Genomic DNA, 25,388 nt, shown 5'->3' on the forward strand with positions numbered 1-25,388 from the left:
AAAGTGGTGATATTAACGTAAAATGTCTTACACCACTCTCTTACGGTATATATCAGATATATATTATATAACTGATTTACTATACAACAACATGGTAAGAATTTATTCCTCTTTCTTCTAGTAAAAGCCTCAACATGGACTCAAATAACTACTTTGATTCTAGTAATTAAGGAATATGTGTCACTTCATGGCATTATTAACAAAGATGGTAGAAAACAAACTGCTCATTTCATTGTTATAATGAATAACAGAATAAAGCTCCTATCCCTTATAATCTAGGAAGCTTGAATTCCCATCAAAACAGTGGCTACTAAGACTTAGATTATTCAACAGTGACAAAAAATAAGGGTTTGGAAGCTATTTGGTTATTCTAAAGGCTAGAAATGACTATTAATTCTAATGCTCTTCCTGAAAGCATTTGCCCTTTATCTTTGGCTCAACATAATTTATCACTATTAAGCAGGCAGCTTACTATGTCAAGGTACTTGGTCAGAAATGTAGCACCTTTAACTTAAGTGTTTCGGCAACTCTGAATGTTTGGCTAAATGAAAGGAAGAAAACTAGAAAAGAGATATCTTATTTCTTGCTTCATAAGGTTTGTCAGATAAAAAGATCCTGGGTAGGTTTTTAACTTCACTGGGCAAAACAAACAAATCCAAAAGTAGCAGCTTTTTTCCCCTTGACAGAGGTTTGATGTAGACACATATATCTAGATACTTTAAAGAGCAGTCTTTTCTATCAATTAAAATAAGAGTTTTCAATATACTCAATAAAAATACCATTCCCATATAGTTAACAATTTATATGTCTAAACTCTAATTCCTCTTTCTCTCAAAGTTAGTGCCCATCTCTGGATTTCCCAGTTTCTTTCAATGTATCACCATTATTTCTGTGACCTGGAATAGAAACCTTAGTAATTTTTGGATGCTTCTTTCCCACAACATTTAAGTACTATTATTTTCTATGAGCTCTTTAAACAAAGCTAAATGTTGAAAAGAAGCTGGTATACTGTTTTGCTTCTAGTGCTCCAATTGTTCCTCCAAAAGACAACGGCCAGGCAAAATGAGATATTTACTGGCTTCTTTTTTCCCTCTCAAAATCATTGTTTTTTTCTTTTTTTCTTTTTTGAAGATTTATTTTTATTTATTTCTCTCCCCTTCCCCCCAACCCCCACTGTCTGCTCTGTCTGTTCTGTGTGTCCATTCACTGTGTGTACTTCTGTGTCTGTGTCTGCTTGCACTCTTGTCAGGGGGCACTGGGAATCTGTGTCTCTTTTTGTTGCGTCATCTTGCTGTGTCAGCTCTCCGTGTATACAGCGCCACTCCTGGGCAGGCTGCACTTTTATCACATAGGGCGGCTCTCCTTTCAGGGCACACTCCTTGCACGTGGGGCACCTGTACATGGGGGCATACCTGCGTGGCACAGCACTCCTTGTGTGCAGCAGCACTACACGTGGGCCAGCTTGCCACACAGGCCAAGAGGCCCTGGGTACCGAACCCTGGACCTCCTATATGGCAGGCAGATGCTCTATCAGTTGAGCCACATTCGCTTCCCAAAATCATTGTTTCTTTTACATTGTGATTACGACCACCAAAATTCAGATATCAGCACCTCACCTCTTTAAACATAGATTAATTTAAGATGGGCTTTGCTCTTTTATTCTCTCCATCCTCAACCATATGATTTCATTTAATTATCTAAAATTTAACCATTGTCAATCACCTGACATCATTTAACTCACATCACAATGCTCTAAAATGGTTAATAGTTTCCCACATCTGTAAGACGGTCACAGGATGACAGGTTAGGAAAAAAATCTTAGTGAAAGTCCTTCCTTGTCCGAATGAGAAATGTGTGGCCCCAGAGAGATTAATGCCATGTTCAAAGTAAGAATTCATTAATTCAATTGATATCTATGGAATGTCTTGTCTAGTAAATGTCAGATACTGTTCATTACCATACCTTTAGTTCCTAGAATAAGACAGAGGACATATTTCAGTGGGTAAGGGCCTAGTAAATGGTAAAGCAAAAATTAGAATCCAGAGTTCCCAAAATCTAGCCCAATGTTACTTCTAGTCCATGTTACTACACTTTTAGTTTCCTTAATCTGATATGAAAAGTCCTTAAAATCCAATTTCTGCCTACTTTTTTACCTCCATTTTCCCAAAATAGTCCAGAAAACTATTTTCTTGTTCAATGAATATATAATAAATGTTTCCACTAACAAGAATACTCTTTCCTTTCCCCTTTATGTAGCCAACTGAGTCCTATTTTCTTTAAAGTAAACCTCAAATCATTTATAGTTCATGATGAGAGGGCAGCAATTGCAAAGTGATCTGTATGAAACTTTTGATATTTAGCATGTAAAGTGCTTATAAGATACCAGGAAACTTGGCACTATTAAAATGTACTTAAATATAGAAACCTTCTTTCTATTTTCTACCAGCTTTTATCCTGTAGTTTACTGCCTTGTGAATTAAAGAACGCTATTTGGCACAGATACACGAACTAGCTTTTTTGAGAAAGTATGAAATGAGACCCAGAACTGTCACCTTTAATGTCAATCAAATCACAATACAACAATGAAATATCATTGAAAATCATGCAAAATGTTTTCAAGATACAGCCCAAGATACCCAAAATTTTCTTTCACACTTATAATCCAAACTTATTGGATGGATGCAGGAATAAAATTTATTAAGGAACCATTTCAACTAATTCTACTGGATTTTTATCTCTGGTATTACACAAAAAATTCCATCTGCTAAAGAAATAAATACAAAGTTTTCACCAATTTTTCAAACCCTATCTAACCAGGCATTAGTCTCATTTGTTTCTGTTAAAAAGTAGGGTGAACTATAATCTGTTATATAAAAACTGAAAGGAATTTTACCTAATGTTTTTAAGTCTTTTTTTCCCCCAGACAAAATGTTCAAACCTTGCAATCCAAAGGCTAATGGAATCAGTGACAAAGTCCAATTACACAAACAAAGTAATTAAAAATCCCCATTATTTCTAACTTGGTTGTTATGGGACTAGATTCAGCCAGATTCTTACTGTTATGAACCATTAGTTTAGAGGAATTTGAACATACCTTATGATCCCATTGGAAAACAAGCCTCTTCAAATTCCCTACTGAATCCAGTTAGCTCTATCAAAGGAAATTAATTTACCTCATGATTCCCCAAGGCTCATTACTTTCTGGATACCTAAAAGTTTGTATATTGCTCCGAACTTAAATGTACGGTCCTTTATATATAAAGCTGATACCACTGCTGGCTGTAGTTTTTATTGTTACTTAGATCTTTTCATTACCAATGGCATCAATTTTTTAGATAATTAGGTTAAGATCACAAGTCAGAGTATGTAATTAAGTTTTTTGCATTTGAACAGGATTCATAAACTTTTACAAAGGTCTCAAATCTGCGAGACCAGTCTAATTACTTATGCTATCCCAAATACACCAGAGTTTTATTATTCTCAGATTTTTTTTACCCTTGAGATCTAGGGAAAAAGTTTAAAAGAAAAATAGGTGAAGGACATTGGGGCGGGGGTTACATTAGTGTTGTGTTAGAGATGCTTGATTTCTGACTCACTACTATTTTCTTCTGAGTGTCCTTGGGCAAAATGCTTAACTTCTGAGTCTATTTTCTTACCTGCGAAATGAAGATAGTATCTACTTAACAGGATTCCAAAGATTAAAATAAGATAATGTATGTAAAGCATTTTGCAAGGTGATTGGCAAGAAGCAAGGTTGCAAATGTTAGTTTATTTTCCCTCATTTAAAACTTGACTTTATGTTAAGTTCATTAAACACATTTCAATTATTGTAATATGCTAAACATCTCTGGTTAAAAGAATAGAACAAGAGACAACTTATTTTACTAGGAAGCAAACAATGATGTTAATGATAATAATGTTGTATTTTATATACATTTCTCAGGCACTAAGACCAGAGGCTCAGGGAAGCTCAGTAATTTGCCCAAGGTCTCACAGCTAGTAAACAACATTGCTGGAATGTGCACCCAAGCAGAACCAACTCCAGAGCCCATTTCCTCCACAGTGAACCAAACTGTGTTTAACTCCCTACAGTTTCTATATTAATGCCTTCATTCACAAATACTGAGCTTCATTCACAAATACTTACAAGTCCTTAGGCACTAGGAATATAGCAAAAAAAAAAAAAAAAACACAAGAAAAATAAAACCCCCGACCCATAGAACTTACATTCTAATTGGGAGGACTTCAGGTAAATAACACGTCAGGTTGGGATAAAAGCCATGAAGAAAAATACACAGTAGGGGGATATAATTAAGATGTGTGTGCACTTAAGAATGTTGGCTTAGATAAAGTGGGCAGGTAAGTATTACTTGCTGAGCAAGTAATATTTAAGCAGCAACCTGAATGAACTGCATGTACAGAACAATGACACAAAAACAGTTTATTATTAGTACACTATAGGATGTAACTATAAAGCCATATAGTTTAGTAGATTAAGACTTTTGCCCCTTTCACATGGGCCTTCACACAGACAAGTTAAAATGCCCCCATGTCACAAATCAATACTGCAATAGACATGTATGGATTCAGTATAGCATTCTTATATGAGCAGGGGATCTGGCAACAGAACTGTTATTTTCTAGGTATTATAGATAATAGGAGTATTAAAGTGTTTACTATAATGTCTGGCACTAAGCATGTATATATTAATATCCTTGACTATTTACATAGTAGTGTGTATTACTGCAGTGTCAGACATATTGTACTGAATTGATCTGCAGAAGTAAAAAGGAACCTTTCCTTGACAGGCTCAGTTCCAGTGTGTGTGTGTATGTGTGAGAACAGTTAATGCCAATATGATAATTATTAAAACAGAGGTAGAGTATGATGGCAACAAAGATCCAGAAGAGAGATTTTCTTCCAAGAATCCTAGGGATATTTTCAGTAGAGAGCACAGAGGATTGAAGCTATTGGCTTACTCTGATGGACCGATTTACCTCTTAGCATCTCTGACATACCAGATCAATAAAGGTTTCAGCTTAAACTTTCTCAGTAATGCTGCCTTTGAAATTGTTCTAAAATTTTTTTGTATGGTGATGAATGCCCAATATTATGATTATACTAAAAGCCATCGATTTTACACTTTGGATATATTACATTGTATGTGAATATATTTTAATAAAACTGCTTAAAAAAACAAATAAATGTGCAAGAATAGTCAGAAATAGCAGCTATATGGCAGGGGAAGCATAGTGCGATTGAGAGGTAAAGAATTTTCTTGTTTATTTTTCTTTTTTTTTGTTTATTATTATTGAAATAATGAAAATGCTCTAATAATGATCATAGTGATGAATGTACAACTATGTGATTACACCAAATACCACTGATTGTATACTTTGGATGGAATGCATCGATAAAACTGATTTGTTTAAAAATAAAAAAAACAAGCTTTCTCAGAAATGTTGCCTTTGATCATCTTAAGTACATTAAAATTCCTTACTTTATCATGTTCATAACATCCACCTGCTTTAATAAACTTTAATGTCTATCTTCCTCTAGACTATAAAAGTTCTGGGAGAACACTGAAGCATATATCCTTGATCACTTCTGTATCCTCAATCTGGCACATAAAAGATACATAATTGTTAAAAAGGGAATAATTGTTAAAATAAACAGAAACTGAGATTTAGGGCTTATAGTTAAAGAGACTAGAGTTCTGTGATCTTCAGACTAAAAAAAGCAATCATGAGCTGTTAAAAAATCTTCTTTGTATCCCTTTTCTAAGCCAGTGACAAATCTACAGAAGGCCCTGTGTAAGGAAGTGGGAGACAGTGGTTTACTGATTACTAATAGACACAGTAGATCTGGGGTGGGAACCAGAAATCTGGAAGTGGGAGGAGCATTAGGGAGTCCTTTGATCACTCCCAATGGGTAACCAAACATGTTTCCTTAATTAATGTGCAACAGTTAGGAAAAAGGATGCTAACATATACTTAAATTTTTTTTTTTTTACATTTATTTACCCCCCCCCCTTCTTGTTAATGCTTGCTATCGGTGTTCGTCTTCTTTTTAGGAGGTACTGGGAACTGAACTCGGGACCTCCCATGTGGAAGGAAGGCACCCAATGGCTTGAGCCACCTCCATTCCTAATACATACTTTTAAAAATGAGCTAAAGCTAAAGCTAAAGCAGATTAAGAGAAAGTAAGGTTTTATGCAAGGCTTATTTCAACACTGAGTCATAGTTACTGCTTATATAATTACAAAAATCACTTTATTAACTAGACACTTATTTAAATACCCCACATTTATCCCAGCACCCAAAACATGAGAAAAACTTCAGAAAACTAAGAAGGGATACTAAGAAGGGACACAGCCTTTTTATTCTTGACTGGAAGCCTTAAGATGAAAATAGAGACTGGTGAAATCAAGGTAGCGCTTTCCAGGCATAGGTATAGGACTCAACAATACAGCATAATGGAACTGTAGATCATAAGGAACTAAATTTTTCACAGTGTAGAGGGAAACAAAACAAAACAAAACACCAGTGAATGCCACCTGCCTTAGAAACTAAGGAAACTAACACAGTTCGAACTGACTTAAAGAATTTCTTTAAGAACTTCTTATTCCATCTTTTCTACAGGTTGCCTTATTACTTTGTTTTTTAAAATAGCAATTCCAGAATAAGGCAGGGAAACAAAAGCAATTATATAAGGTTAACTTCCTAAATCAATTTGGTTACTTATAACACTAGTAAAAAGATTCGATGGATGAAGAAACAGTAACTTGTTCAAATCAATATTTGGGAATGATATTATCTAGCCTATTTAAAACCCTTTAACGAGAAATCAGGAACACAGAACAGGAGAGGACTTCAGTGGATCAGCTCATACTCTCCAAACTTTAATGCTCACATGAATCACCCTTGGATCTTGTTGAAACGCAGATTTTGATTTGTTAAGTCTAGGACCAGACCAAAATTTTACATTTTTAAAAGACCCTGAGATGTTGATTTTGTTTGTCCAGAGACTATAATTTACATAGAAAAGATTTGAAAGAGTGGTTCTCAAGTGTTGTACGAAGACTCAAGATCTGTGGGTGTGTTCTGTGTTCTCAAGATCTGTGGGGGTGTGCAAGGTATACCAACTAACCACCTGTGGAACACTAGCTTTCCTTCACATACTTCAACCAAAACGACACAGTGCAATACATTGAGTGCAGAACAGATATGTGAAGCCTGCAAAGATTTTCAAGAATGTAAAAATGCTGTGCTTCTCACTAATTTTAAAATTTTTTCATGAAAATGTTATTGATGCCAACATAAATTGGGCTTGTTATGCTATTTTTCGATTAATAAATAATTTTGAAAATTATGCTTTAATTTCTAATAGGGTAAAATCAATAGATATAACACAACGAAACAGAAGGTCTTTGGAATCTTCAATAATTTTTAAGAGCATAGAGGGGCTCTGATATCAAAGAAACACTGAGCTAAAGCATTCATGTCTGGTAGCTAATCTTCTTCTCAAAGATCTTGGACACAATCTCAAACCTCTGCCAATAGACCTTTGCAATTTTTCAAAATCTTGCCAAGGTCTTTATGTTCATTCACAACTTTCATTTCTTTCTTATTTAAACTCAAGAAAACAATTGCTGAGCACCTGCTTCTTACTATTATGCATATAAAAGTACCTTCCCAAGAAATCATAGGGTAAAAATTATGGGGAAACACTTCAGCTAGTGTTTTCTGCTATATCTGAACCCTAAAGTTTTCCCCATGCTATAAAATCTAATGGTTTTCTATGTGTAACAGTTTCTACTTGCCATTTTCAATTTCATTTTAGTAAAATAATTCTGCTAATATCTTAAAAATCATTTAAATTTCATTCCTTTTTCACAGGGTAGATGTAACTCTCCCAAATTTACTTAGTATATAAGTCTGACTATAGTTGTGATTCCTTTAAATGAATCATTTATTCTTCAAAATATTATCAAGTACATAGAGCGGGTGTAGCTCAGTGGTTGAGCTCTTGCTTCACATGTACAAGGTCCTAGGTTTAATTCCAGGTACCTCCATTAAAAAAAAAAAGGACTTCTGGAAAGATGGCAGACTAGACAGGCATGAGACTCTCTTCTCTTCCAGAAAAAAAGCTAGAAGACAGGCTGAAATGGCCTGGAAAAAGATCTTCTAGGGTTTCGGAAACCAGGCAAAGGCTGGAAACCACCCAGAAGAGAGAAGGACAAAGGAGAGGAATTGTGACAGCAAAATTAAGTTGAAACCAGCAGCTACTACTACTGGGACCCTCCCCACACTAAAGTCATTTTAGAATTCTCAGGTCTCTGAGCTGGCTAAAAAGACAAGGGGGCTCCAGGGATCCACCACCCCAGGAAAGGGGAGAGAGAGGGACATGACCTAAGGCTGACTCAGCTCCTGACTCACAAATTTCATCTGCTGTGTCCCACCATCCCTTCCAGGCTGGTAGGGCTGAGCCATTGTTTGTCCTGGGAGCCTGCATAGCTCTAAAGAGATCCAACCCTCTCAAGCTCCCCCTCTACCAACCGAGGCTGATTATTGAGGACACACCTCTCCAGGAAAAGGGAGAGAGAGGGACACAGCCAAAGGCTTACTCAGTTTTTAATCCACAAATTTGGTCTGTGGTGTCCAAACAGTCCTCTCAATCTCCCCTTTCTTCTAACCAGGACTGATCATTGAGGATGCAGAGGGGAGTGGAATTATTTTCTATGCACGAAAAGGGACGAGGCTGCCAAGGAAAGTTGGAGAACTATTTCTGAGTAAGTTTGAATTACAAGGCTCTTAGCCTCCAGGCACCTAGTCCCTCTTGCAGCAAACACACTCCAGCACTGAACTGAGAGGGTTGTCAAAGAGCTACATCTGCTGGCAGACCAAGGAAGTGCACATGAGGAAATTAAATGAGAGGTGTTTTTTCGGCATTATAGCCCCCCTTTCCAAGGAAGAGTCTGTAACCCAATATTGGGTTGAGAGCCCAGTTTTGAACAACTAACAGGGATAAGCCTAATGATGCATGTCGAACCAAGAATCAGAGCAACAGCAACACGCAGCCTCCTGCCACTAAATCCCTATGAAAGAGAAAGAAATTGAGCATCTGAATAAACTACCATTTTAATCAGATGCCTAGACATCAGCAAAAAATTATGAGCCATACTAACAAAATGGAAGACATGGCCCAAGAAAAGGAATAGATCATAGCCCCAGAAGAGATGCAGGATTTTTTACAAAAATAGATAGATAAACAGATCACACAAAATGTTACGTTAAAAAACATAAGAGGTTCCCATATACCCCATTCCCCCCCACCCTCCGCTCCTCCCACATCAACATTCCCTTTCATGAGTAAGGTACATTCATTGCATTGGTGAATACATACCCTGAAGCACTGCCACACCACATGGACCACAGTTTACATTGTAGTTCACACATCTCCCAGTGCATCCAGTGGGTTATAGCAGGATAAACAATGTCCTGCACCTGTCCCTGCAATATCATTCAGGACAACGCCAAGTCCCAAAAATGAGATGCAGAATTTGAAACTTAACTAATCAAGATGCACACAAATTTCCAAAATCAAATTAATGAGCTAAAAGATAATATGGCTAAAGAGACAAAGGACAAAAGACAACACTGAGCAAGCACAAAGAAGATTTGAAAACCTGAATAGAAAATTAACAGAGCTCATGGGAATGAAAAATATGATAGGGGACATAGAGAGACATACAACAGCAAACTAAAAATAATAGAAGAAAGAATAATAGAAGAAAGAAGAGCTAAAATTGGAGAAAAGAACACAGAGAGAAAAGAATGGAAAAAATAGGAGTTGAATGACAGCATGAAACGCAAGAACATACATGTTGAGGGAGATCCAGAAGGAAAAGAGAAGGGAAAAGGGGCAGAAAGAGTATATGAGGAAATAATAGCTGAAAATTTCCCAACTCTCATCAAAGAAATGAACTTAACATGTCTAAGGTGCACTGAACCCCGATCAGAATAAATCTGAATAGACCTACTCCAAGACACATACTACACAGAATGTCAAAGGTCAAAGATAAAGAGAAAATTCTAAGAGAAGCATCACATACAAGGTGTCCACCAAGACTTAGTGTGGATTTCTCATCAGAAACCATGGAGGTGAGAACACAGTGTATAATACAATTAGGATACTGAATGAGAAAAAGTCAGCTGAGAATTCTTTATGCAGCAAAACTGTCCTTTAAACATGAAAGTGAGTATAAAATACTCGCAAACAAACAGCAACTAAGAGGGTTCCTGAAAAAGAATCTACATTTTCAGGAAACATTAAAGGAAGCCACCCGAGGGAACTGAGAGTGCTTACAACTGCAAGCAGGAGAATTGCATCCATCATCCATGTGGAATCAAAGTTCCCTCTTAATATAGAGGTGTAGTGGACATCACCATCCCAGGGCCCTCAGAATGGAGGAATAAAATATGGATTAGAGTGGACTTACTGATATTCTACTATAAAACTTTTGTGACTACTAATAGAAGAAATTGTATCATTGACGGGGAGAAAGTGGCCACAGTAGTTGCGGAGGGCAGGGAGTGGGAAGAAGAGATATGATGAGGGGGCATTTTTGGGACTTTGAAGTTCTCCTAAATGATATTGCAGGATCAGATGCTGGACATTATATATCCTGCCATAACCCACTGAATGTACTGGGGCTAGTATGAACTACAGAGTAAACTATTATCCATGTGGTGCAGGAGTCCTCCAAAACGTGTTTGCTGAGTGTGATGAGTGTGCCACAACGATGGGGGAGGTTGTTGGTGTGGGAGGAGTGGGGTGGGGGGATGGGGACTATATGGGAACCTCTTATGTTTTTTATAATGTAACCTTTTCTGTGATATATGTATCTTCAAAAATATATAATTTATAAAAATATCAGGTAGGGGAGTAGGGTATGGGTTATATGGGAACCTCTTGTTTTTTAATGTAATGTTCTACATGATTTATTAACTTTAATTTTAAAAGTTTTATTTAAAAAATTAAATTAAATTGAAAAACCAATAAATAAATAAATAAATAAAGGAAGCCTTAGAGTCTGAAAGAAAAAGACATGAGAGAGAGTAAATAAGAAAGAAAAACAGAAAGGATAACCAAAAGAATAAAAAGACAGATGAAAATAAGATAAGACATAGGAAAAACAAAGAATAAAATGGTGGAATTGAATACTGCATTTACAGTAATGTTAATATTGAATGTAAATGGATTAAACTCCCCAATAAAAAGATATAGGCTGACATACTGGATAAAAAAACACACAAGTCATCCATATGCTGCTCACAAGAGACTCATCTTAGACCCAGGGATACAAACTGGCTGAAAGTGCAAGGTTGGAAAAATCTACTCCATGCAAACAGTAACCAAAAAGGAGCAGGGGTAGCTACACTAATATTGGACAAAACAGACTTTAAAAGCAAAAAAGTTATAACAATATGATAAATGAGCTAGATCTAACATTATATGGAATGTTGCACCAAACTCAGCGGGTTACACATTATTTTCAAGTACCCATGGATCTTTCATGTTACGGCACCATGTAGCTCTCAATAAATATAAAAAGATTGACATTATACAAAGCACCTTCTCAGAACATAATGGAATGAAACTGGAAAGCAATAAAAGACAGGAAAGGGAAGCAGATGTGGCTCAAGTGATTGAGCTCCCACCTACCACATGGGAGGTCCTGTGTTTGGTTCCCGGTGTCTCCTTAAGACGAACAAGACAGCAAGCTGATGCGATGGGCTGGCATGGCAAGCTAATGCAACAAAATGATGCAACAAGAGACACAAGGAGGAAAACAATGAGAAACACAACAAAGCAGGAAGCAGAGGTGGTTCAAGCAATTAGGCGCCTCCCTCTCACATGGGGAAGGTCCCTGGTTCCATTCCTGGTGCCTCCTAAAAGGAAAATGAGCACACAAAGAACAGACACAGAGAGTGCAAACAATGAGTGTGTGGGGGCAGGCGGAATAAATAAATCTTAAAAAAAAAAAAAGGAAAGGCAAATTTGCAAAATGTGAAGGCTGAACAACACACTGCTACATAATCAGTGGGTCAAAGAAGAAATTACAAGTGAAATCAGTAAATACATTGAGACCAATGGAAATGAGAACACAACTTCAAAACTTATAAGGATACAGTGAAAGCAGTCTGGAGAAGGAAATTTATAGCATTAAACGCCTATATTATAAAAGAAGAAAGCGCTAAATTCGATCTTAAATATTTTTTAACTGAACAACCAGAGAAACAAGAACAGCAAACCAATCCCAAAGCAAGCAGAAGGAAAGAAATAATAATAATTAGAGCAGAAATATATGAAATTGAGAAGAAAAAATACAGAAAGTCAACAAAACCAAAAGCTGGTTCTCTGAGACCAATAAAATTCATAAGCCCCTAGTTAAACTAACAAAGAAAAAAAGAGAAGATGGAAATAAATACAATTAGAAATGAAAGGGGGGAAGTTACAAAAGACCCCATAGAAACAAAAGGTTCCATTAAGAGGATATTATGAGAAACTATATGCCAACAAACTAGATAACCTAGATGAAATAACAAATTTCTAGAAATGTATAACCTACACTGACACTACAAAAAAATACAAGAACTCAACAAACCAATCACATTTAGAGAGATTGAATCCATCATCAAAAATCTCCAATAAAGAAAAGCCCAGGACCAGATGGATTCAGAGGTGAATTCTACCAAGCATTTTGAAAAGAATTAACACCAATCCTGTTAAAACTCTTCCAAAAAACTGAAGAGGAGGGAAAATTACCCAACACATTTTATGAAGCCAACATCACCCTAATACCAAAGAGAGATAAAGACAATACAAAAAAAGAAAATTACAGACCCATCTCTCTAACGAACATAGACACAATAATTCTCCACAAAATACTTGCAAATCCAATCCAACAGCATCTCAAAAGACTTACACATCATAACCAAGTGGGATTTATTCCTGGTAAGCAAGTCTGGTTCCACAACAACAACAAAAACACATGATCATCTCAATTAACACAGAAAAGGCATTCAACAAAATCCAAAATCCTTTATTGATAAAAGTTTCTTTGAAAGATAGGAATAGAAGGAAAATTCCTCAATATGATAAAAGGCATATATGAAAAACCCACAGCCAACATCACACTCAATGTGGCAAGGTTGAAAGCTTTCCCTCTAAAATTGGGAACAAGACAAGGATGCCCATTGTTACCACTGTTATTCAACTTTGTACTAGAAGTTCTAGCTAGAGCAATTAGACAAGAAATAAAAAACTAAAGGCATCTAAATAAGAAAAGAGGAAGTAAAACTCTCACTTATTTGCAGACAACATGATCCTATATTTAGAAAATTCTGAATTGTCTACCACAATGTTACTTGAGCTAATAAATGAGTTTAGCAAAGTGGCAGGATACAAGATGAAGACGCAAAAATCAGTAATATTTTTGTATACTAGTATTGAACAAACTGAGCAGGAAATTGGGGGAAAATCCCATTTACATTAGCAACAAAAAGATTCAAATACCTAGGAATCAATTTAGTCAATGAAGTACAGTACTTATATGCAGAAAACTATAAAACAATGCTAAAAGAAATCAGTGAAGGTCTAAACAAATGGAAAGACATTCTGTGTTCATGGATTGGAAGACTAAATATTGTGAAGATGTCACTCCTACCCAAACTGATTTATACATTCAATGCAATACCAATCAAAATTCCAACAGGCTACTACAAAGAAACACAGAAACAGAGAAGGCTCTTACCAAATTCATTTGGAAAGGAAAGTGCACCAGAATAGCTAAGAGCATTCTAAAAAAGAAAAGTGACATGGGAGGAATTTCATTCCCTGCCCTTGAAACATATTACATACAGTGGTCAAAGCAGCATGGTACAGGCATAAAGACAGACGTATCAACCAGTGGAATAGAATTAAGATTCCAGAAATAAACCCTCACCTCTACAGCCAAATGGTTTTTGACAAACCTACTACATCCATTTTAATGTGACAAATAGTCTCTTCAACAAATGCGAGAACTGGTTATCTATAATCAAAAGAATGAAAGAGGACCCCTGTCTCACTCCCTATACAAGAATCAACTCAAAATGGATCAAGGACCTAAATATAAACGCCAGCACCATAAAACTACTAGGAGAAAATGTAGGGGAAGTGGACATGGCTCAACTGATAAAGCGTCTGCCTACCATATGGAGGGTCCAGGGTATGATCCCCAGGGCCTCCTGACCCATGTAGTAAGCTGGCCCATGTGCAGTGCTGCTGTGCGCAAGGAGTGCCGTGCCACATAGGGGCACCCCCACATAGGGGTGCCCTACGTGCAAGGAGCGTGCCCCACAAGGAGAGCTGCCCCACGTGAAAACAGCACAGCCCCCCCCAGGAGTGGCGCTGCACACATGGAGAGCTGATGCAGCAAGATGATGCAACAAAAAAGAGACACAGTTTCCTAGTGCCACAGGATAATGTAAGTGGACGTAGAAGAACACACAGCGAATGGACACAGCAGAAAACAGTGCAGGAAGGGGAAAGGAATAAATAAAAATACATCTTTAAAAGATAGATAAATACAACGTCCTCAAAATTAAACACTGCACTTCCCAGGACTTTGTCAAAAGGGTCAAAAGGTAGCTGACTCAAAGGAAGAAAATACTTGGAAATCACATGTTCAATAAGGGTTTAATATCCATGATATATAAAGAGATGTTACAATTCAACAATAAAAAGACAAATGACCCAAATAAAAAATGTTCAAAAGACTTGAATAGGGAAGTGGATTTGGCTCAACTGATAAGAGTGTCCGCCTACCACATTCGAGGTCCAGGGTCAAACCCAGGGCCTCCTGACCTGTGTGGTGAGCTGGTCCACGTGCAGTGCTGATGCACACAAGGAGTACTGTGCCAAGCAGGGGTGTCCCCCGTGCAGGGGAGCCCCACACTCAAGGAGTGCGCCCCGTAAGGAGAGCTGTCCCATGCGAAGAAAGCACAGCCTGCCCAGGGTGGTGCTGCACACACGGAGAGCTGATGCAGCAAGATGACGCAACAAAAAAGAGACGTAGTTTCCCAGTGACGCTGACAAGAATACAAGTGGACACAGAAGAACACACAGCGAATGGACACAGAGAGCAGAAAATGGGGGGGGGGGGGGAATAAGTAAAAAATGAATCTTAAAAAACAAAACAAAACCCAACTGCTAAATAAATAAATAATGAAATAAATAATGGTATGAGAATAGCCAGAAAGAGCAGCTATGTACAGCAGAGGAAAGAGAGATTGAGAGGTGAAGAATTTTTTAGTTTGTCTATTTTTATTATTATTATTGAAATGATGAAAATAATTAATGAAATGATGAATGCACCACCATGTGATTATACCAAATACCATTGACTGTACACTGTGGATGAACTGAAAGCTTTATTAATATGTATCAATAAAATTGAATTGTTAAAAAAAAATTACCAAGTGCCTACAATGTGCTATAAACACAGTAAATATAAACAAAGATTTAATAAACCAGGCTCCAGGACAAAGTCATATGAACTATATACTTCATGCTTCTTGTTCCCAATCCATTTTCAGATTAGAGGAAGAAAATCTTGAAAACATGGTAATGGAAAGAAGCCAAACCCAAAAGGCAACATACTGCATGATTCAATTTATACGAAATATTTAGAATAGGCAAATCAAAGAGACAGTAGATTAGTGGTTGCCAGAAGCTAGGGGTAGGAGGGAGTGGAGAATGACTACTAAGAGTTTGTTTATTTTTTGGCAGGGGGTGAGGGGGATGGGATAGGTGGACTGGTGGGAATGGTGATGGAAAGGTCCTGGAGATAGAGAGTGATGATGATTGTACAACATATACTAAAAACCACTGAATTACACACTTTAAAATTATATCTTTTAAAAACCCGACTGAATAAAGAAAAACAGGTTAAACACTATACTGGGAAAATATTAATATAGTGATACTGCTCTTTCTAGGTTCTCTTAACTGTATTATTGAAGAGGTCTTTCATTTAAGAAAGGGCTTTTCTTCTCAACCCAGCTTGAGTTTTCAAATGAAGAGCAATTTGTTTATTAGACAGTGGCTCAAATGTCTTTTTGCAAAAATCAAATAATGGCAGTGCTTCGCCTAATAATGAGGCCAAGAGCCCTGAGCCTCTGGTGAGCAACTCTTTAATCAGTAAGGTTTGGCTGTCTTTATCTACTCATCCTACATAGTTGTCATTTTTAACCAGTTAATCATAACTGCTGGGGTAGGTACGGAAAAGGATAAAATTTAATACAGATCACCCATATAATATGCACTCCCAAATAATTATAAATTGATTTCTTTAAATAGAATTATTTTTACATTTCTTTTACAAAAAGAAACACTAGGGAAGCGGATGTGGCTCAAACAATTGGGCTCCCACCCACCATATGGGAGGTCTAGTGTTCAATGCCCGGGGCCTCCTGGTGAAGGCAAGCTGGCCTGTGTGGGTGAGCTGACCCACGCGGAGTGCTAGCCTACGCAGAGTACTGCCCCATGCAGGAGTGCTGCCCAGCATGGAGAGCTGGCCCAGCATGATGGCGCAACAAGAGGAGACACAGAGGAGAGACAATGAGAGGCGCAGTGGATCAGGAAACTGAGGTGGCGCAAGGGAATGATTGCCTCTCCCCCACTCTGGAGGGTACCAGAGCTGCCCAATGAGAATACGGGCAGATAGAGAGGAACATACAGCGAATGGACATAATGTGAATGGACACAGAAAGCAGACGGGGGGCAGAGTGGGGGATAAATAAATAAATCTTAAAAAAATAAAAGCAACATTAAAATTTCATGCTCCTCTGAGACACTTTAAGCATCAACATTTGTTTAAATAATCCAAAGCTGAATTCATAAAATTAATCAGAAATATTTATCAATACAGAATAGGTAATATAGTCAGCTAGTCATAGCACCTCTAATAGCAGGAGAGCCATTGTCTACTGATACTTAATAAAATCTACCTGAGTTCCAAATTAGAAATTCTGCAAAACCAACGAAGGCTGGCTGCCAAAGGGTAACAGTAGATAAGATGTTTAAGTAGATGGCTATTGTATGTATATTTCATTCTCCAAATGTGTTTGGTATCAAGAAATACTTAGGGGAAACAGATGTGGCTCAACTGACAGAGCATCCGCCTACCATATGGGAAGTCCGGGGTTCAAACTCAGGGTTTCCTGGCCCATGTGGTGAGCTGGCCCATGCACAGTGCTGATGCACACAAGGAGTGCTGTGCCACGCAGGGGTGTCCCCTGCACAGGGTGCCCCATGTGCAAGGAGTGCACCCTGCAAGGAGAACCACCCCATGTGAAAAATATGCAGCCTGCCCAGGAGTGGTGCCGCACACATACAGAGCGGACGCAACAAGATGCCACAACAAAACGAGACACAGATTCCTGGTGCCACTGACAAGAATCCAAGCAGACACAAAAGAACACACAGCGAATGGACACAGAGAGCAGACAATGAGGGGAGGGGGGAAGGGGAGAGAAATTAAAAAAAAATCTTAAAAAAAATTTAAAAAAGAAATACATAGTATTATTAGAAGGTAAAAGACATTGGTTCATAAATCTTTTTGTTTAAAATCCAGAATAATCACCTCAAGCAGTAATATTGGTTTTCAGATATTATTTACTCTTAGGCCAATACCAAGAATAAGCATGACCAGTGAAAAATAGTTGTTAGAGAAAATGTCTTGTTTTCATCACAGAATTAAAGTGATATTTTACTCAACACAGAGAAATGACTGCTCACAAATTCTCAGAGCTAATAATTTAAGTAGCTACGCGCTTGGACTGAAATTCTCATGTCTATTCAAGTACAGAGACAAACAGCATTCTTACAGAAGAACATCACTACTACTCTGGCACATTACCAATTACTTAGAGAACTCTTCAGAGGGCAATTAAAAGAAAAGTTCTGGTGAGGCAGTCAGCAACCTTTTCTGTTAAGAGCCAGATAGTAAACATTTTAGTCTTTGTAGACAGCAGTCCCTGTTGAAATTACTCAACTCTGCCACTGTTGTATGGAATCAGCCATAGATAATACCTACACAAATGGGCATGGTTGTGTTCCCATAAAACTTTACTTATGAATATTGAAATGTTTTATATAATTTTTCACATCACAAAATAGTTTTCTTTTGATTCCCCCCCCCCCAATCATTAAAACCTGTAAAAATAATTCTTTGCTCACAGGCTATATAAAAATGGGCAGCAGGTGGGATATGAACTGCAGACAATAGTTTGTTAATCCCTGGTTTGAAGAATAAGGGAACGAAAGAAAAGTTAGTAAATAAAATATACAAATCATTCCATACATAAATTGAATATTTCACAGACCTAAATTTTAAGTTATATATTTAATCTCATAATCAGGGGTGCTATTTGGACTGAGCTTATCTTCATATGTATTTGTAATGGGCATTTATTTTTTATAAATACTAAGTGGAAAATAATAATTTAATTTAAATGAATTCCAACTCATAAATACCTACCCCTAACCCCTATATCACTCCTAACCCTTACCCCAAATAAGTCTCTCTTATCCATACTCTCTGGCAATCTCCTGAAACTCCTTATTTCAGACTATTAGTCATTACTCCAGATTACCACAATTACTCCAAACTGGGTTCCTCTGTAGATATAAACAATTACAGATCCCTTACATGAAACATTACCTTACTTCCTCTCCAATTTTTTTTACCAGGTCTTAATTTCGAACATGAGTTCCCTAACTTGTCCAAACTTGATTAGGGGATTCTCCTATGCACTTTTGTTAAATACCTATATCTAGAGCAACTGTTTTCACACTGTCTGGTAATTGGCTGCTTCCCTTTCCTAATAGGCTCTTTAGAGACAGGAATGTATTTTACTTAACAATAATATTCACTTACTAGGATCTAGAAAAAAAGTCTGGAACATAGTAGAAACAATTATTTGTTGAATAAACTTTTTTCACTAAACAGGAAAGTATCAGAAACCACACAGATTTAAATAAAAGAGGTCATGTCTTAAAAAGAGATTATAGAGCTTTCCTATGAAGAATTTCATAAAATATTTGTGCTCAAATATTGGGCACACCAATTTAAGTTCGAAGGGTATCCAATTTCCAGGGTCACTTCAGTTTCCCACTGCTGACCCTTTCCTGAAACTTGTTAAAAAAAAATCAATATGATAGATCAGTATGTGAGGTAAGTTTCATGTAAGACAATCTGATACATGATTAAATTCACATATTTGGACTCAAACAACAATTTATATAGAAGTTATCAAAAATACATGGATGTTTCAGATTTGTTTCAAGTCAAGGTTTTAATTGTCATTTTGTCATTTCTAGCAAAATCAGTATAGGCAATAAAAAGAAATAAAATCCCAACAAAGAAAAAAAAAGGTTTTTTTCCTTAAGGAAAACTAATAAAAGCAATTTACTCATGTCATTTTATTATTACTATAAGTAACTTTTAAAAACCAGAAAACTTTTACTGGTTATTTCACTGGAAAAGGTAAGATTTGTGTATTCATCCTCTCTAATATACATAGTCTAATTACAATGGGAGGAGAATCTGACATATTAAGAGGTAGTCTCTTTTCATTGGGAAATTCCCCCAGAAGTCAACCTCCTTGAATTTCAGAGTTTTGTTTTTTTCAACTTTATTCCCAACCTCTGTTCATTAAGCTAAGAGTAAGTCATTTTCCTCAAATTCTTTCTCACAGATAGAGCATACACCAACTCTTGCCCAACCTTACTTTCTTTCAGATTTCAAAATTCAATAAGAAATGTACTTGAGACTGTTATTTTATGGCATTCAAAACTAAATGCAGGGAGTACCTGCTTCCATTTCTGAGGTCCTGGGTTCAATCCCAGGTGCCTCCTAAAAACAACCAACCAACCAAAAAACCCTAAATGCATATACCTGGAATGCAAGGTTGGTTTAACACCTGAAAATCACTTAAGACAACATTCCATATAATAGAAAAACAAAAACCAGAAAATAACCTGAATAAATGCAGGAAAAACATGTGACAAAATTCGATACCTTTTTATGATAAGAACTCTCAACAAAGTAGGAATAGAAGGGAACTTATCCTAATCAAGGGCATCAAGAAAAATCCACAAAGACTGGATTCTTTCCTCCTAAGATAAGGAACAACGCAGGATGCCCACTTTTGTCAAATCTATTTAACACTGTACTGGGGGTTCTAGCAAGGGCAATTAGGCAAGAAAATGGGGGAGAGGAGACATTCAGATTGGAAAGAAGTAAAACTAACTCTGCTCACTGATGACATGATCTTGTATGTACAAAATTCTAAGGCATTTATTAAAAAAAAACATTAGAACTAGTAAGTTTAGCAAGGTTGCCAAACACACCAAAACACAAAAGTCAATTTCTATAAATTTGCAAAGAACAATTCAAAAACAAAATGAAGAAAACAGTTCTATTTAAAATGACACCAAAAGAAAATAAAATACTTAGGAATTTAACTGAAGGGCAAAACAAACTCGGAACTCTATAAAATAATGTTGAAAATACCAAATCTTAAGAAACAGAAAAACATTCCTTGTTCATGGACAGGAAGACTTAACATTGTTACGATTTTAACATTCTCCAAATTGATCTATGGATTCAGAGTTCTTTCCTATTTATATATACACAAGTATAAACAATAAATTCATTGTTCACTTAACAGTGTTTATCAATGCTAAGAATGCAATTCTGGAGGTTTGGTGCTGTTTTGCAATAATTATTTTTCCTGATTAGTTCAAAATTCCACTGATGTTATTTTACAATTTTACCACCCTTAAAGGCCATTCTTCCACTCAAAAGGACAACTAATATTTCATAGAAAACAACCAGAACCTCTACAAGTACTAGGAGTGTGCTAATCAATCTATTAGTACGTATTAGTATCTTCATTTTACAAAGAACAAAACTAAAGTACAGAGAAATATGAACCCAAAATTAAGCCTCCCCCGCCCCAGTCATCTTAATACCTTACCTCCTTTTAGGGAATAAACCTTTCTTAAGGCTTACTATACAACATGCTTTGGAGCCCAAAGAATCCTGGATACTGCTTTATCAACTATATCCCTTCCACTATTTCAACCCAACTCCTTAAAAACCAATAAACAAACAAGTTCCTTTCATTTTCAAAAAAAAAAAAAAAACAACAAATGGGGGGAGGGAGGGGAGAGAAATAAATAAAAATACATCTTTAAAATAAAGTAAAATAAAGCAAACAAAAAAGATAAGCAGCAAAAAACACCCTTATCATCATTCCTCTCCCAACTACAAGATCAGAGCCTCACACTATTTGACTGTATTATGGTGGCTGGCACCTTAGTGGTCTTGTACATACGATTCCTGCTTTTTAGAATACCCTCTCACTCTAATTCCCCTTTTTCCTTTTTGGCAGGTCACATAACAGGTCTTTCTGTGAAACCCTCCATAATCCACAGGAGAGCTCAACGCTGTGCTCCTGCTATTTCTAGTACTCATATTCACTGGAAAACTCACCATATTGTGATTATACTTGTTTGCTTACATGTTTCACTTCTATATAGAGCTAGTGGAGAGTAAATAAAAAGAGTTCAGTTGAGCTGTGAATTTCAGCAAAGTTGCAACACCTACTCTCTAGTTCATTGGACTCACACAGGACAACAAACAAGGAGATGATAATGGGCAACACCCATCCTAAAGAACACAGAGCATCTGCAACTGCAAGCAAGACAGTTCCATCCATCTGCCCCACAGGATTTAAGTTTCCTCTCACTTAGAAGCAGAGTGGGCATCGCCATCCCCAAATCTTCAAGACTGGGGAATGAACAACAAACTAAAATAACCTATTATTATTCTACTATAGACTTATTGTTATTCTAGCAATGGAAGAACTCTTATCATTGATATAAAGGCAGTGGCCACCAGAGGTTCTGAGGGATGGAAGAACAGGTGTAATACTGGGGCATTTTTGGACATTGGAGCTGTCCTGCATGATAACGCAGTGACGGATACAGGCCATTGAATATTTTGTCATAAACTACAAAACTGTTCAGGACAGAGTGTAAACTATAATGTAAACTGTAATCCATAGTTAGCAGCAATGCCTCAATAAGTGTTCATCAATTATATGGTCAATGAAGGATGTTGATGTGGGAAAATGTGGGAGGAAAAAGAAAGGAGTGGCGCATATGAGAATCCCTTATACTTTTCATGTAACATTTATATAAGCTTTTTTAAAAATAAAAAAATTTAAAAAACCAACCAAACAAAAAAACAACCCACAAAAAAACCCAAAACAATGACAAGTCAAATATACCTCTTGAGGCTTCAACAATAACAGGAAATATCATTCAGCAAATAGCCCACCCAACTCCCAAGGTAAAAAAGCAGAATGTAAATAATTTTGCATTTCTTCTTGTAGGAAAGACAAGGGAATGATAACAGACCTGAACCTGGACTAAAAATACAGAATTTCGAAAGGCAAAGCAGATGATCTCTCTAAGGACATTAACTGTAGAACAAATAATTAGCATACTTATCAGAATTACCTGAAGATTTAACAAACTACCCTTCCCCTCTCTGCCTCTAATAAAGCTTTAGCAGAGCTATCATGGATTAGAACTTGGGGGTGGGAGGCTAACAAACATAAAGGTAAAGCTCAAAACAGAGACTGGGAGACACACACCCAGTAACTGATAGAGGAGAGTAATGCTCCTCTCTAAGCAAACAACAGATATTATAATTAGGTGTAAAGACCCTATAACTTCTACCATTCATGTTGAGTTAAACAAACTGTCCAAAGGTAGCTTCATACCCATCACATAGCAGAATTCACACAAAAGACATTTAGGGAATATTCACAGCAATTAACATCAATGAGGTAAACAAAGAATCTCTTCTAGCATGGTGTAAATATGTAAAACCAATTAATTCAGTCTACCTAAAGCAAAAACGTTTCCAGGCCGTTTTCAGAAAAATAAAAAAAACTATCACTCTGACCAGCTATCAAACCTAAATAAGGAATTTATAATCATATTTTCTAGCAAGCCAAGCACCACGTATTAAGTAACCTCGTCAAAAAAGTCCAATCTAAATTTTATCAAGCCTTTAGAACAGTAGTTCTCAAACTTTGTCTCAGGACCTTTCTATATTCTTAAAAATTATGGAGGAATCCAGACAGCTTTTATTTACGTGGTTTTATCTGCTGATGTTTACCATGGTAGAAATTTAAGTTGAGAAAGTTTAAAAGTATTTAATTTTAAAATCATAATAAACCCATTAAATACTAATATAAGTAACATTTTAAAAAATCTTATATTTTCCAAAACAAAACAAAATTAATGTGACAACTAGTAATGTTTTACATTTTTGCAATATTTTTTACTATATGGCTTACTAGAAGATAAAAGGATTTTCGTATCTACTTCTGCATTTAATCTGCTGTAATACTGCATATCATTAGCCTCTAAAAAACTACACTGTACACTCTTGTGTAACTGAGAGTGAAAAAAATAAAAATTATTTTGATGTCATTGACATCCCTCCCCCACTATTTTAAAGCAAACTTCTGTTTACAGAAATAGTGAAAGCAGAGTAACAAGTTAAACAATATCACGAGAGCAATATATAAATCCAAAATGCAAAACATTCCTCAGGACAATTCATCTTATTTTTTCAACAAACCAAAGAATGGCATGCAGAAGAAAGAGGGAGCAATAGTTCTGGATTAAGAGAGATGTAAAAGACATACCAACCAAATGTGGACTTTGCTGGACTCTGTTCTGAACAAATTGGCTATAATAGTATATTTTTGAAACAACGGGGGAAATATGAATAGGTTTGGATAATCCTGAAATTACTAATTTTTTTTCAGGTATGATATGGTTACATCAAGTACATCCTTACGTGTTATGATATCAATATTTCAGACATCAACTGGACAAATCTAGAAAATATCTGTCAGCAGAGATAAACTGCCATGGGTAATTTAGCTATAATAAGGCATTAATTCATATCTTAAAACATGGTGGATACTCATGTATGATGAAATAGATTAAGAAATCAAATTAAGCCAGTTAGGGGGAAGTCTCTGAACAAACTAATTTAACAAAGCCCTTTAACTCAGAAACTAAGCTTTATGGTGGGAGGGAAGGAGAACTTAGATGAATAAATAGGTTGAAATGTAGGTGATAAGTGTGTTTTTAAACATAATATATTTCATAATAAAGGTTTAAATGAAGGGCCCAGGATAAACTGGTGATCCTTTGATCTTAATCTTTGTTCTTCCAGTATCATGAGCAATAGTTTTGCCCTCAGGTCAACCACCCACCAACACCTTATGCTTGCTATTCTTGTCCCCTTTTGCATGGTTCAATGCTATCCAGTTTGGGGATAATAACAGATATAACACAAAGTCACCAAACAGTTAGAGGAACTTACACTGGTCACACGACGGTAGATCTGTGCAGCATTTTGGCACTCTGAGTAAGGGTATTCAGATGTGGCCATCTCAAGCATGCACATCCCAAAAGCATAAACGTCAACAGATTCATCATATTTTTCCTCATACATCTCAGGAGCCATGAACTCTGGGGTACCTTAAATTAAAAGAATGATTCAGACTCAATGTGAGCAGAAGTTGCAGATTTTATTCACCAATGGGGAGAAAAGGGGGGGTTGACTTGTGAGACAGAAGAAAGTGGAAGGGGAAAAAAAAAAGGGTGTGTGTGTGTGGGAGGGGAGGAATTCTTAGACTTTTCCATCAAATATGTTATATGAAGAGCCTTTAAAAGAAGCTGAAACAGGGAAGTGGATTTGGCTCAACTGATAGAGCATCCACCTACCACATAGGAGGTCCAGGGTTCAAACCCAGGGCCTCCTGGCCCGTGTGGTGAGCTGGCCCATGTGCAGTGCTGAGATGTCCCCTGTGTAGGGGAGGCCCACATGCAAGGAGTGTGCTCCTCAAGGAGAGCCGCCCTGTGTGAAAAAAGCACAGCCTGCCCAGGAGTGGTGCCACACACACAGAGAGCTGACACAGGAAGGTGGCACAACAAAAAAGAGACACAGAATCCCTGTGCCACTGACAACAATGCAAGTGGACAAAGAACACACAGCAAATGGACAGAGAGAGCAGATAATGGGGCGGGGGGGGGGCGGAGCATGGGAGGGGGAGAATCTTTTTAAAAATAAAAAAAAAAATAAAAGAAGCTGAGACAGTATTAGTATTTACTGTTTCAAATTGACTCCTGTCATACAATATGTCAAAATAGAGCCTTGGATAAGAGATAAGCTAATA

At 36.8% G+C, this 25,388-nt stretch overlaps 1 protein-coding gene across 17 annotated transcripts in view; it reads right to left on the bottom strand.

Annotated features, from left to right (window-relative positions):
* WNK1 (WNK lysine deficient protein kinase 1) overlaps window positions 1-25,388 on the bottom strand; it is a 175,024-nt gene that overhangs the window by 58,001 nt on the left and 91,635 nt on the right. For all 17 annotated transcript variants that reach the window (XM_058282540.2, XM_058282542.2, XM_058282541.2 and 14 more), the window contains exon 4: window positions 24,533-24,690. In XM_058282540.2, coding sequence (XP_058138523.1) covers window positions 24,533-24,690 — 158 coding nt within the window. The remainder of the gene's footprint in view (window positions 1-24,532; window positions 24,691-25,388) is intronic.

This window comes from Dasypus novemcinctus, chromosome 20, assembly GCF_030445035.2.
Source record: "Dasypus novemcinctus isolate mDasNov1 chromosome 20, mDasNov1.1.hap2, whole genome shotgun sequence".
NCBI lineage: Eukaryota > Metazoa > Chordata > Mammalia > Cingulata > Dasypodidae > Dasypus > Dasypus novemcinctus.